This window comes from Myxocyprinus asiaticus, chromosome 6 (assembly GCF_019703515.2).
Source record: "Myxocyprinus asiaticus isolate MX2 ecotype Aquarium Trade chromosome 6, UBuf_Myxa_2, whole genome shotgun sequence".
NCBI lineage: Eukaryota > Metazoa > Chordata > Actinopteri > Cypriniformes > Catostomidae > Myxocyprinus > Myxocyprinus asiaticus.
This window is the reverse complement of record NC_059349.1, coordinates 34,085,413-34,098,796: the sequence shown is the minus strand read 5'-3', so window position 1 is coordinate 34,098,796 and position 13,384 is coordinate 34,085,413. Positions and strand designations below refer to the sequence as shown.

General features: G+C 39.5%; 2 protein-coding genes across 5 annotated transcripts in view; one reads left to right on the top strand and one right to left on the bottom strand.

Moving 5' to 3' along the window:
- Positions 1-13,384, bottom strand: part of LOC127442139 (uncharacterized) — a 439,805-nt gene that overhangs the window by 68,840 nt on the left and 357,581 nt on the right. The gene's annotated exons all lie outside the window — the stretch shown is intronic.
- The window catches only part of nrbp2a (nuclear receptor binding protein 2a), a 46,664-nt gene that overhangs the window by 4,732 nt on the left and 28,548 nt on the right, over positions 1-13,384 (top strand). For 2 of the 4 annotated variants that reach the window (XR_007897444.1, XM_051699959.1), the window contains exons 2-3: positions 9,346-9,514; positions 10,020-10,121. The exons of 1 other annotated variant lie outside the window; for it this stretch is intronic. Coding sequence is in view for 1 of the 3 variants with exons in the window: in XM_051699959.1 (XP_051555919.1) it covers positions 9,346-9,514; positions 10,020-10,121 (271 nt within the window). In the remaining 2 variants the exon portion in view is untranslated. Of the gene's footprint in view, positions 1-9,345; positions 9,515-10,019; positions 10,126-13,384 lie in introns of those variants that run through there. One more of the 4 variants, XM_051699961.1, reaches the window with a different exon arrangement.

Below are 13,384 nucleotides of genomic sequence, written 5' to 3'. Positions count from 1 at the left end.
GTTGACAAGCAACTTTTGGAAAACACTTGAAAATGGCAGTGTGAATGGAGAGCGTTTCAAATGTATCCAGATTAATGAGGGATGAGTCTTAATTTTTTTTTTTTGATAATCAACATTTATGCCACAAATGCTGTCGACTGAGCTCAACTTGTATTGAACCTAGGGAAGTTTTATGAATAATCGATGATCGATTATTTGTCATTAGTAATTTGATTGATTAAGCTTATCGATCATCGATTAATCAATTTCAGAACAAATGTGTTCAGTAATCATGAAAGCAATCAGCAGAAAATCAAAAATACTTTCTATACATTCATCCGCCACTAGAGGGCTGCTTTAGGCTGCGTGTCACGTCCTTTCAGCAGCACAGAATAAAAAGCACAGCTTGTAAAGATGAAGCGGGAGTCAGTGTAATCATGGGACATTTTTCAATAGATGAACATTACATTTACTGCATAATCTATGATAGTGTGGTAAAGTACAACAGGGCAACAAACATTGTTGACCCACCAGTCTCCCTGTATCATTCACACCGGCAATGATGTCAGTACTTGCTGGGAGAGTATGGGGGTCATCTGAAATCTCACCAGTGTTTAAAGCCAATCATACAATGGCTCTGACTGAATGAACTGCGTTTAGGGTATTACGACAGCGAATCATAGTTTGTGAATCATACCATACAAATTAATGGGTTGAGTTGTAAACTGACACCTACCTTTTACAAAAAAGTCAGTGACTTCTCTTATAAAACAGCTATTTTATCATCGAAGTCCACATGTAGTTTACTCTAAAAGGATTGTTTAGTGTAAAACATGTTTAAGATTACCACCCCTGGAGTCATGAGTTCGAATCCAGGGTGTGCTGAGTGACTCCAGCCAGGTCTCCTAAACAAACAAATTGGCCCGGTTGCTAGGGAGGGTAGAGTCACATGGGGTAACCTCCTTGTGGTCGCGATTAAGTGGTTCTCACTCTCAATGGGACGCGTGGTAAGTTGTGCATGGATTGCGGAGTTTAGCATGACCCTCCACATGTTGTGAGTCTCCGCGGTGTCTTGCACAGCAAGCCACGTGATAAGATGCGCGGATTGACGGTCTCAGAAGCAGAGGCAACTGAGACTTGTCCTCCGCCACCTGGATTGAGGTGAGTAACCGTGCCACCACAAGGACCTACTAAAGTAGTGGGAATTGGGCATTCCAACATTGGGAGAAAAGAGGATTAAAAAAACAAACATGTTTAAGATTAGTGAACAGGTGGTCAGTTCATTAAGTTTCCTCACAGAGGCAGCTTATTCAGCGTACTGAAGCATCTCCTCCATAGACATCCATTCAAAATGATCTGCATCTGTTCTCTTGCCAGTGTACCACTGCGTTATGCTTTGCTTGTTGGCTCCCAACAAGCTGCTCCAGCGCACAGCAATCTACTGTCCGTTTTTAGTTTTCTTGGTCTGGATCGCCTGCTTGGAGTGTCACGGACTGACTGTCTCACAACATTCGTGATTCAGAGGGACACGGTTTTGATTTAGGCTATTATAAAACATGCTTAAGAGGAATATATACAAGTGCTCTACAAGAAGAAAATGGATTTGCGCAAGTTTCGTGAGGTTTGTGAATTAAATCTGTTTAAACGAGATATCTGCATATATGCAGATGATATACAGTGCATACGGAAAGTATTCACAGCGCTTCACTTTTTCCACATTTTGTTATGTTACAGCCTTATTCCAAAATGGATTAAATTCATTATTTTCCTCAAAATTCTACAAACAATACCCCATAATGACAACGTGAAAGAAGTTTGTTTGAAATCTTTGCAAATTTATTAAAAATAAAAAAAGAAAAAAAAAATCACATGTACGTAAGTATTCACAGCCTTTGCCATGACAGTGCATGTCAGAGCACAAACCAAGCCATGAAGTCCAAGGAATTGTCTGTAGACCTCCGAGACAGGATTGTATCGAGGCACAGATCTGGGGAAGCGTACAGAAAAAGTTCTGCAGCATTGAAGGTCCCAATGAGCACAGTGGCCTTCATCATCCATAAATGGAAGAAGTTTGGAACCGCCAGGACTCTTCCTAGAGCTGGCCGCCTGGCTAAACTGAGCGATCGGGGGAGATGTCAGGGAGTCAGGGAGATGACCAAGAACCCGATGGTCACTCTGACAGAGCTCCAGCGTTTCTCTGTGGAGAGAGGAGAACCTTCCTGAAGAACAACCATCTCTGCAGCACTCCACCAATCAGGCCTGTATGGTAGAGTGGCCAGACGGAAACCACTCCTCAGTAAAAGGCACATGACAGCCTGCCTGGAGTTTGCCAAAAGGCACCTGAAGGACTCTCAGACCATGAGAAACAAAGATTGAACTCTTTGGCCTGAATGGCAAGCGTCATGTCTGGAGGAAACCAGGCACCGCTCATCACCTGGCCAATACCATCCCTACAGTGAAGCATGGTGGTGGCAGCATCATGCTGTGGGGATGTTTTTCAGCGGCAGGAACTTGGAGACTAGTCAGGATCGAGGGAAAGATGAATGCAGCAATGTACAGAGACATCCTTGATGAAAACCTGCTCCAGAGTGCTCTGGACCTCAGACTGGAGCGAAGGTTCATCTTCCAACAGGACAACGACCCTAAGCACACAGCCAAGATAACAAAGGAGTGGCTACGGGACAACTCTGTGAATGTCCTTGAGTGGTCTAGCCAGAGCCCAGACTTGAACCCGATTGAACATCTCTGGAGATGTGCACCGACGCTCCCCATCCAACCTGATGGAGCTTGAGAGGTCCTACAAAGAAGAATGGGAGAAACTGCCCAAAAATAGGTGTGCCAAGCTTGTAGTATCATACTCAAAAAGACTTGAGGCTGTAATTGGTGCCAAAGGTGCTTCAACAAAGTATTGAGCAAAGGCTGTGAATACTTATGTACATGTGATTTTCTTTTTTTTTTTTTTTTTTTAATACATTTTCAAAGATTTCAAACAAACCTCTTTCACTTTTTCATTATGGGGTATTGTTTGTAGAATTTTGAGGAAAATAATGAATTTAATCCATTTTGGAATAAGGCTGTAACAACAAAATGTGGAAAAAGTGAAGCGCTGTGAATAATTTACGGATGCACTGTATGATGGCATTTTTTTTATATTTGCCTTTTATCATTAGACAAGACAGTTAACAGTTTCAGAAAACTGTTAAGGAGAGAGAGTGAAAATGAAGCACTCAAGTACTTTAACATTATGAGCTCAAACGCATCTGTTGCGGATGAGCAGGAACATTTAAAGAGGTCATGACATGAGGAATACAATTTCCCTTGATCTTTTGACATATAAGAGGTCATTGTACTATAAAAACCTACTGTAAGTTTCAGAACTGAAAACTTCCTCCTTAATAGAAAAAGAACATTTATTTAAACCAAGCTGCAAAATGGCTCATTTGGAATTTAGGGAACTTGTGACGTCACAAGGACTAAATACATCTGTATATGACTGCTACTTCAGCAAGACATCAATGCCTATTTTTCGTCATTTCACCCTTTGCCCCGCCCACTGGCACTCAGTCACACAGGTGAAGAGGAGGGAGAGATATGGCCTTATCATACATCTCATGCCACTTTTTTGTTTTTGATTTTCTCCCCTTTTCTCCCCAATATGGAACGCCCAATTCCCAATGCGCTCTAAGTCCTCATGGTGGCATAGTGACTCGCCTCAGTCCGGGTGGCCTCCGCATCTGAGACTGTCAATCGACATCTTATCACATGGCTTTTTGAGCGCGTTACTGCGGAGACATGGCGTGTGTGGAGGCTGCATGCTATTCTCCGCGGCATCCACGCACAACTCACCATGTGCCCCACCAAGAGCGAGAACCACACATTAAAGCGACCACAAGGAGTTTACCCCATGTGACTCTACCCTCCCTAGCAATTGGGCCAATTTGGTTGCTTAGGAGACCTGGCTGGAGTCACTCGGCACACCCTGGATTCGAACTCGTGACTCCAGGGGTGATAGTCAGCGTCGATACTTGCTGAGCTACCCAGGCCCCCTTGTACCACTTTTAAAAGACGCAATGTCAAGTTATAACTTAAGTTATAATAAAAAGGACACTCCCATTCTTTTTCATCTTGCTGTTTTGAAAGCATCCTGGACTGTTTTTGCACCCATCTGTGATATTTTTAATTGTTGCTCTTTTGTAAACATGTACTAGATGGACATCTTCGATCATATTGATGTGTTTCCACACAACGCGTTTTGAGAATGGTACAAGCGCAACAAAAACGCGTCTCATTCTGCCGCTGCCACTGACTGGGAGAAACACATGCCGTTCTGTTTGTAAACATACCAGGAAAATGCAAGATGTCACTCTGGTGAAGACCAGTGTCTCTGCTTTGGCCTGTTGAAGCACCCAACATCATCATGAACTACATTACGTTTGCATTTTCAGAAGATTTCAGTGTGGCTTGTGAGTGTTTTTGGCTCATATCAGCGTGGATTGCTTGTGAACCAGTCACAATATGATTCAAGCTTTGCAAAGGAACTGTTATTGAAAGATGGGGCAGTTTAAAAACCATAAGTTACTAATTCCGTTCACAAATGTTTCCCGTCATGTCGGTTTATGCTGTGCTTGAGTGAACAGTTTGATACATTCAGATGAAATGTGTTGGGTGTATGTTATGTTTTAACCCTGAAATGTAGTTTTATAATGTTGTATGGAGTTTTTTTTCATTTTCTTTCGAATGAGTTTCAGATATGGCTGTATTAGAAGGGCTGCACAATGTTAGCTAATCGCAACAGGGGCATTTACATTGAAGTCTTAAAGGGCCAGACAGCTTAAAATCGAGCGTTTCAGACAGGGCCAGAGACAGGGTGGAAAATTATTATATGACTAAATTATGACTGTTTTGGTGCAAAAAAAAAACTTCACAAAAATTATAAGTGGACCTTCCTTTTAATTGCCAATATTAGGAAATTGCTCAGCATTTAGTTCAATCATTATTTTCAAATCCAGTCTCTGTGTTGTAGGCTATGATGAATACAAGCACTAGCAGGTCAAAGTTAATTTCACTCAGTGTGGCTTATTTTACTGTAGGCCTATATGTGATACAGTCACTATTTGCTCTACTGAGAGACACTCCTTGCATTGAGCCTAAAGCATTTATTTGTGTTCATTCTATGATATAAATGAGGTATTTAAAAGTTTCGTCAGTCTCTCATGACACTGTATCTTATGAACTTTGTCAGATAAATCCTTATCCATAGTGGTATTTGGTGAAATCATGGCTAAAAATGTAGGGGTTGTTGGCCCATATTTTCATTTAGTGGCAGGTGGTTTTTGCTTAAATGCACAACATTGTTAAAGTAAGTTTTGCATTCAGCTAGCTTTTTCAGTTTAGTCTGCACAACGACGAAAGATTTCACAACGGTTTGTGAAAAATGCAAACTACGTGCTTGAGGTCTTAAAGGTGAAAAAGCCTTAAAGTGGTTAGTTTACATTTTTTTTCCACAATTTATGGTCTGTTGTAATCATAGTCCTTTATGAGCATACAAAATGCATGTCAGGGTAAGAAAGTTTCTTGCTGGCATGGTTTTCAGTACACAACTAAAAACCATATAGTAGTATATATATATCTATTTAAATTAATAGGCTTGATTAAATGTTCTTTGTATTACTAGTAAAATGGTTAACACTTTGTGTTAATTCAAATTAATAAACTAATACATACATAAACTGTTAAGCATTGTAGCTAATATGAGTGTAGTAATGTTATACTACAGTATAAATATTACTATATACATAAGAGATAATGATTATTTGTTTATTACTTTTTTTGTGTACTATAATGTGCTTCTCTGTGCTTAGTATGAAATTGTTTTCTTACTAAAAAAATATACATTGAGATTTAATCTCACAAGAAAAAAGGCTCTTCTGACAGATGTAAAAGGCAGAAAGAAATGACATTACTGGACATTTCAGATAACTTCTCCAGCATCTGGGAAAGTCATCAAAAACTAGCATGTGTGCAGTCAGTACTTTCTTAAAGTTAAATATTTTAAGTTGTATTTAAATGCATAAATATGTTCACGTTTAGCAGCAAAGTAAATGTACAGTGCAAATTATGACGACTCCAGTACTCGTTGTTCTGGAAGCCATACATATTATCACTCATTTTAGGTGAGCGTACGCAAAATTCTTAGAAAGATAGGTGGGCATACGGCGCATGCTTGTGTATCCGCTAGACTACACTACAGTCACAAAGTCACACTATCTTTTAAGTGATTCATCCTGAATGTTTCAGGGAAGCAGACAGAAGACTGGACATAAAACTGCTAGGATAACAGATGTGTGAATCATCTAGGTGAGGCAGACTTTGGGTGCTGTCTACCTTTCTTTCCTGTGAACTTTCAAACTAAAACAACTGGACAACACTTTTTTTATGATTTGAACTACTGATATTCTGATCATCCATTGAATTGTGATATTATTCGCATTTCCCCCCATGCACTGTGCCTATTCATTGTTATGCCTTAGTAAAGTAATTATCAGACTTTCAGAGGTGAGAGGCGCTCTCACCCATTACAAGATGGTGGTAATGCATTTATCCTTTTTAACCCAGTGGAGAGAGCACCCGATCCCCCACCACCACCACCACCACAATCTGCAGGCTCTACTCATTGTGAGACAGATAGGTGCCTTGGACACTGTCCAGTGTAAAGAAAAACCAGCAAGCGCTACATTAAGCCATCCATATGGTGTATCTCCCTCTTTCTCTCTTGTTGCATGTTCACTTAGCCAGATTCTAGGAAAAACAATAACATAAAAATTAACCAATCAATTTATTCAATCAATTAATATGATATTATATTGCATGTATTATATTTTGTTACATATTTATTGTTTAATTGCATAATTTGTACTATTTACAAATATTTACATTGGTTTGTTGAACACATGTTAAAAACCGGCACTGTCGCTTTAAGAAAACCGGCAGTTCTGTAAAAAGTGTCCGTTAATGAGCACGTGTTAAGGAGAGAGGCTCCAGTGGCTTTATCTCATCCGTGCTTTGCGTGATTAGAATTAAATGTTTATTTTTTGTTGTTTTTAATCAACAACTGATTGTAAAGAACAGAAATGGTATTAAAAGAGACATTGTTCAAAGACAAATGGGTTGCGTGGATCTCGTCTTTGGACACACATCACACAGAACAACTTTGACTCTCAACACGCTGAGAATCTCTATGCTGAATACTTCACCACTATACTACACAATCACTGGTCAGTGAAATCTGAACATTTACCAGCCAGTTGCTAAATATGTAATTTTTTTGGTCGCATAGTGTGAAATTTGGCTGCGAATGCGATTTAATTTCCTCAGTGTAGAGGGCTGTGCATAGAGTAAAAGATAGTTCTTGGGATTTAAGAATCAATATCGAAATTGTTCAAATGAAAATTGTGATGCATGGGAAAATCTATATTTTTACCCACCTCTATTTGAGTCTACAGCCCTTCTCACTCTGACCACTGCTCATCTTTCTTCGACACATTATATTATCAAGATGGCTTTTATAGAGCCTCTCTTATTTGGTAGAGTTGGTTCCCTGTGACAGCCAAAGTGTTAGTGGTTGGTAGGGGAGGATTTAGATTGGTTCAGGGAATGTTCTTAACAGTGCAATAAAACCCAAATCTTTCTGTTGTTTTTTTCTCCACATAGCCTTAATTGGCAGCAATGATAAATAGGGGCCTGAGAATATTACATGCATTACAGTTAAAAAATAAATGAGTATTTTCTTCTTTTCCTGTTTTTTTTTTTTTTTTTTTTTTTAATTTTATCATTGTTTTCTAGAATTCACTATATGATATATTAACATATATTGTTTTTTGTTTGTTTGTTTTAAACCATGGTTAAAAGCACAGGGAAGTTTTTTTTCTTTTTTCTTTCTTAAGAGCATTTAATCAGTCTATATTAGTGTATATCATTACCATTCAGTCTTGTTAAAATTGTAGGCCCGTTATTTACTTACATTTACATTTATGCATTTGGCTTTTATCCAAAGCGACTTACAGTGCACTTATTACAGGGACAGTACCCCTGGAGCAACCTGGAGTTAAGTGCCTTGCTCAAGGGCACAATGGTGGTGGCTGTGGGGATTGAACCAGCAACCTTCTGATTACCAGTTATGTGCTTTAGCCCACTTCACCACCACCACTCTTTAGAGTGGTCCCATATGGCTTATAATGGATTTGACTGTAGCTGTTTTGATATTACCCAAATTATTTTAGTTATTTGTCTTCACATTAACATTTACCATTTGCATCGTTAAATTCACCATTTGAATTATGTAAAGCAACACTGCAATGTCTAATTTTCTTTTACTTAAAGGGAAAGTGTGTAATTTTTGTGCCATTTGTATCGCCTAACTGAATTGCAGAAATTCAACTGTTTTCGATTGAACGGGTTTCCTGAACCCTCATTTCTATAAAGCACACAAAATAAAGGGTAAACAATGACCATTATATGCCATGATACAGTATTTACATTTATTCATTTGGCAGACTCTTTTATCCAAAGCGACTTACAAAAGAGGAATAATACATCATAAGCATTCATCTTAAGGAGGCAGCAGTATGAAAAGTGCTGCATTACAAGTTTCACTAGCAGCAGAATAGTAGTATCAGATTAGAGTGCAACAAGAATATATATACATTTTTTTTTTATTTTTTTTTTATGAGTGTATGGAAAAGATGTGTTTTTAGCCGTTTTTTGAAGACAGAGAGTGAGTCTGCTTCATGGATGGAGTTGGGAAGGTCATCCCACCCACGAGGTGTAGTGAAACCAAAAGTTCGGGAAAGTGTTTTGGTGCCTCTTTGTGTTTGTACAACAAGGTGCCGCTCATTAGCTGACCGCAGGCTTCTGGTGGGAATGTAGTTCTGCAGAAATGATTTTAGGTACGCTGGAGCAGACCCAGTGATTGTTCTGTATGCCAGCATCAGAGCCTTGAATTTGATACATGCATCAACCGGCAGCCAGTGAAGTGAGACAAGGAGTGGTGTAACGTGCTCTCTTTGATTGATTGAAGACCAGACATGCTGCTGCATTCTGGATCATTTGCAGGGGCCTAATAGCGCATGCAGGTTGGCCTACAATGAGAGCATTACAGTAGTCCAGTCTAGTTATGACAAGTGACTGTTCAGAGAGGAAGGGTCTTATTTCCTGATATTGTAAAATATAAATCTACATGATCGTGCTGTCTTTGAGATGTGGTCTGTGAAATTGAGTTGGTTATCTATTGTTACCCTAGATTTCTGACCGTTTTGGAAGGCGTTATTTTAGTTGAACCCAGCTGAATGGCAATGTTGTGTTCAACAGCAGGGTTGGCTGGAAAGACGAGGAGCTCAGTCTTCACTGGGTTAAGTTGCAGGTGGTGTTCCTTCATCCAGGCCGAGATGTCTGCCAAACAGGACGAGATTCGAGCTATCACTGTGGTGTTGTTGGGCTGGAAAGACAAATAGAGCTGTGTGTTATCCGCGTAGCAGTGGTAAGAGAACCCATCTGCTTGAATTTCATACAGTCATAGAGCCAAACAGCTATTAGGGGAGTGCTTTATTCAAGTTTAAAGAGGCCCTATTATGCTTTTTGGGATTTTACCTTTCCTTTAGTGTATAACATAGCTCTTTGTGCATGTAAAAGGTCTGCAAATGTACAAAGCACAAAGTCCACGCAAAAGGGAGTTATTCTCTCCCACAGACAACACTGCTCAAGAACACACGAAACGGCTTGTTTGTAGTCCAGCCATTTCTTCCGTAAAGTATCTAAGTCACTACGTAACACATTTGCATAATGCCCACCTAAGGGCTACGTTGACCCGCCCTCAAACAAACGTAGTTATAGCTGAGGCCGGGATGAGTTGAGTTAGTGTTGTCGCCATGTCGAGAAGACACTGTTTTCTTCACTGCGAAAACAAAACCTCTTTGTTTGGACTTCTAAAGGCAGACAAATTGAAGTATCAGTGGTTAAAATGTATTTTTACCACTATTCCTCAGCAATACAACCCCAAACAATGCCGGATTTTCAAGACGTTACCCCTGAAAGATGGTGCAGTTCCCACTTTGTTGGGACAATCTGGCGCTTCAGGATCACAACCTGTAAGTATGTATGATTTATTTGTGGATGTATCTACTACCGAGAGTTCAAATGCTGAGTTTTATGTTGTACACCCAGTGCACAGCTTTAGGCCTCTGCTAACCTGCTAGCTAATATTATTGTGTTGAAGTAGTTTTGCTAACCAGCTGCGGGCCCGCTTACCTACAATTGTGTAAAATTATGCAGATTGTTTGTCATTCTTACTATCATGAATAGTGATCAAGTGTGGAGATGGATTTATTTTTACAAACAGTAATTTTACATCTGCAATCCACAGTAGTGCTCGGGTAACTTGCTATGCAATGTTATTGTTTTGGTAAGGGTTTACTATTCAGCTGTGGGATGGCTTTTACCTAAAACTGTGTAACAAAATGGTCGATCTCAAGAGTCTTATATAATTACGAGCTGTAATGTTACGGCCACTATCCACGGTAGTCTATGGCTAACTTGCTCACTAACTCTAATACACTCGGTAATGTCCAACCGGGAGTAAGCCTCTGTTCTCCGTTCATATATCGGGCGAAAAGCTACACCCATTCCAGCAAAAGATGACTAACTTAGATGCGCTACTTGTCTTTTACTTGAAGCTTTGTTAGGTTCACAGTAATCAACAGTGTACTGTAAGAAAACTACTAAATTAAAACATACCACTGTGAAACATCCTGCTTGCGAAGGTGGTTTGGGTCGATCAGCATGTTCTTCCAAACTTTCATTATTGGACTCCGGCTAGAGCTGGTATGGCAAAAACTGACGCCACTGTTACCATAGTTACAGTAGTGTTTACAGCTGCTCAGGAAGACTCGGGAGCTGAAACTCTGTTATGGTAAGGGGTGACACATGCTCTTCACAGTTGACCAATCACAACAGACTAGGCCAGCTGACCAATCAGAGCAGACTGGGCTTTTTGGAAAGGGGGTTTTAAAGAGACGGGAGGTAAATCAGAGCATATGAAGAGCAGTGGAAAGAAATGTACAGTATGAGAAATTTGTTTTTTGAACATTAAAGCATGTAAACCTATTCTAGTAGACCCCCAAAATAAAATTATGAACTTGTAAATTAGCATAATATGGTCTTTTTAAACCAGTTGCTAAAGAGAAGGCTGTTTTGGACTTCCTGGATTATTTAGAAATTACTGTTACACACAGTGATTGGAGAAGGGTGTATTTGCTGTGTTATTATCCATAAACTTTTTTGTTAGCTTGACTGCTTCCACTAGCTGGGTTTCCATAGAAATGTTTCAAATTTAAGTGCATTTCTAAAAATTTGACAAAAAGAAATACGAATCGTTGTGCGTTTCCATCCACTACGTCATGCGCATTATCTTGAGGGAGCAGCAAAATGAACTCTGTTTCGGGGAGAGTTTTATTTCCAAGATTGGAGCAATTGTACCTTGTTTTATTAAATGAATAAGCGTAAGATCTGATATAATGAGGGCTTAAAAGGCTGTGATGCCAACATGATCACACGGGAAGTTGACATGCTGTTTTCGAAAGTTCCGGTACCCTAGGATCGGCAACAGTATGCCGACTCGATGCCGACCTACCTCCCATCGGACATATTTGGAACAGCTTAACAACAATTACTTTCCCTTGTCGCACGACTGTTAGCACGTTGTGTCAGTTGCATGGGAGACCACAGTTCAATCCCCATTCAAACAAGGAAGTGATTACATTTGTGTAAACAATCACAAGCATGATAAGGAGGTTGTATTTTTATCCCTAACATTGCATTTTGTCTCTACTAATGGCTATGGTTAGATTTGGGTTTTGGTTGGGGGGTAGATTAAATTAAAAAGAAAATTCTCTTCACAGTTTTGCACACTGTTCAGCTGAAAACTGGCTTCTGGCGACCTCTCCTGGATATAAATGGATGTCACACTTGTTTATATGCTCTGAAACACTTACCGCTTTAGCCTCTGGAGGCAGTGTCTTCAAATTTCAGCTAAAGTAAAATCGGCACGCACTTGCTGAATTTTATGCGAGATCAGGCTGGTGATGCCCACACACTGCCAGCCTCCATATACCTGGGAGCCACCCGTGCTCAAAACTGTTCTGGCAAATTGTGAGGACCCACGTTAATGACCAGCTGGGGGTTAAACACTTTCAGATGTCAAGGGATACGTATGTTCGAAAAATTGTGTGCCAAGGTCGAACCTTTTGTTGGGCCAGTCACATCAATTCAACACTCAAAACACATGCATAAATGGTGAAAGCACATCATCATTTCCATAATTTTAAGGCCTTTGCCATTATGAGAGGCGAATCACCGACAAATGGCCCTTTCCCATAGAAAGCGTGGCGCATATTTGCCATTAACACATTTACGCCTTTACAATAGGAGGCGCTAATTGACAAGTTATTTTACCCCAGTATGGCTCAATGCTCCTTTGAGCTGGACTGCCCTCCACCCATTACAGGTAAGAAGAAGAACCAACCACTTGATAAGTCTGCAAAATGAAGACAAGCAAACGAGTTCTCTAGTGAGTAGATCGAAAAAATTTAATGGATTTCTCTACAAGTTTTGGAGCAATACTGATTATATGCCACTGCCACGTTAAAATCATTATGTAATGCATACTCATTTAAACCTCGCTTGGTCCGTGAAAAATTTTGGGGGAAAAAAATGTGCACAAAAAATACATTACTGTTTCATTATGCTTTCTAAAGACTGCATATAAATTTTTTTTTTTTTTAACATTTATACATGCAACGTTACTCCTAGTAGTGGGTTAAAATAAGATATGCTGTCAACTGAATACAAAGTAAATATTTTCCAAGCAATATTTTAATAATTTTTGGATTTAGTATAATGGCAATATAAAAGCCAATTATTTAATTTTGCAAACACAATGTTTTGTTAATAATATTACACTTACTAATTTGCTCTCACACTATTAATGGGTCTTTATACATGTAAATATATAGCTGCCTTTTAATATTATAGCAAGGGAATCCATTGCAAGGGGATCGTCATATTTGGGGGTCCTTGTCATCAAAACCTTTCTGTATAATTTTTGGATTTTCTGCTTTCGTTTATTTAATGTAAATGTGCAGTTGTGTCCTTAAGTGTCCCTTAGAAAATCATTCACACAAATGCAGTTTAATTTATCTGTCACCAGTAGCTCTTTATCTTCGTGCAGTACTGCATTTTCACCACTATTTCAGTTGCAATTTGGGTGAGATTCACTCCCTCACTCAGGGGTCGGACTGATTATTTCTGCAAGAGTAAACTGCTTTGGTTCTCTAGGCAGATAATACAGTGCTTC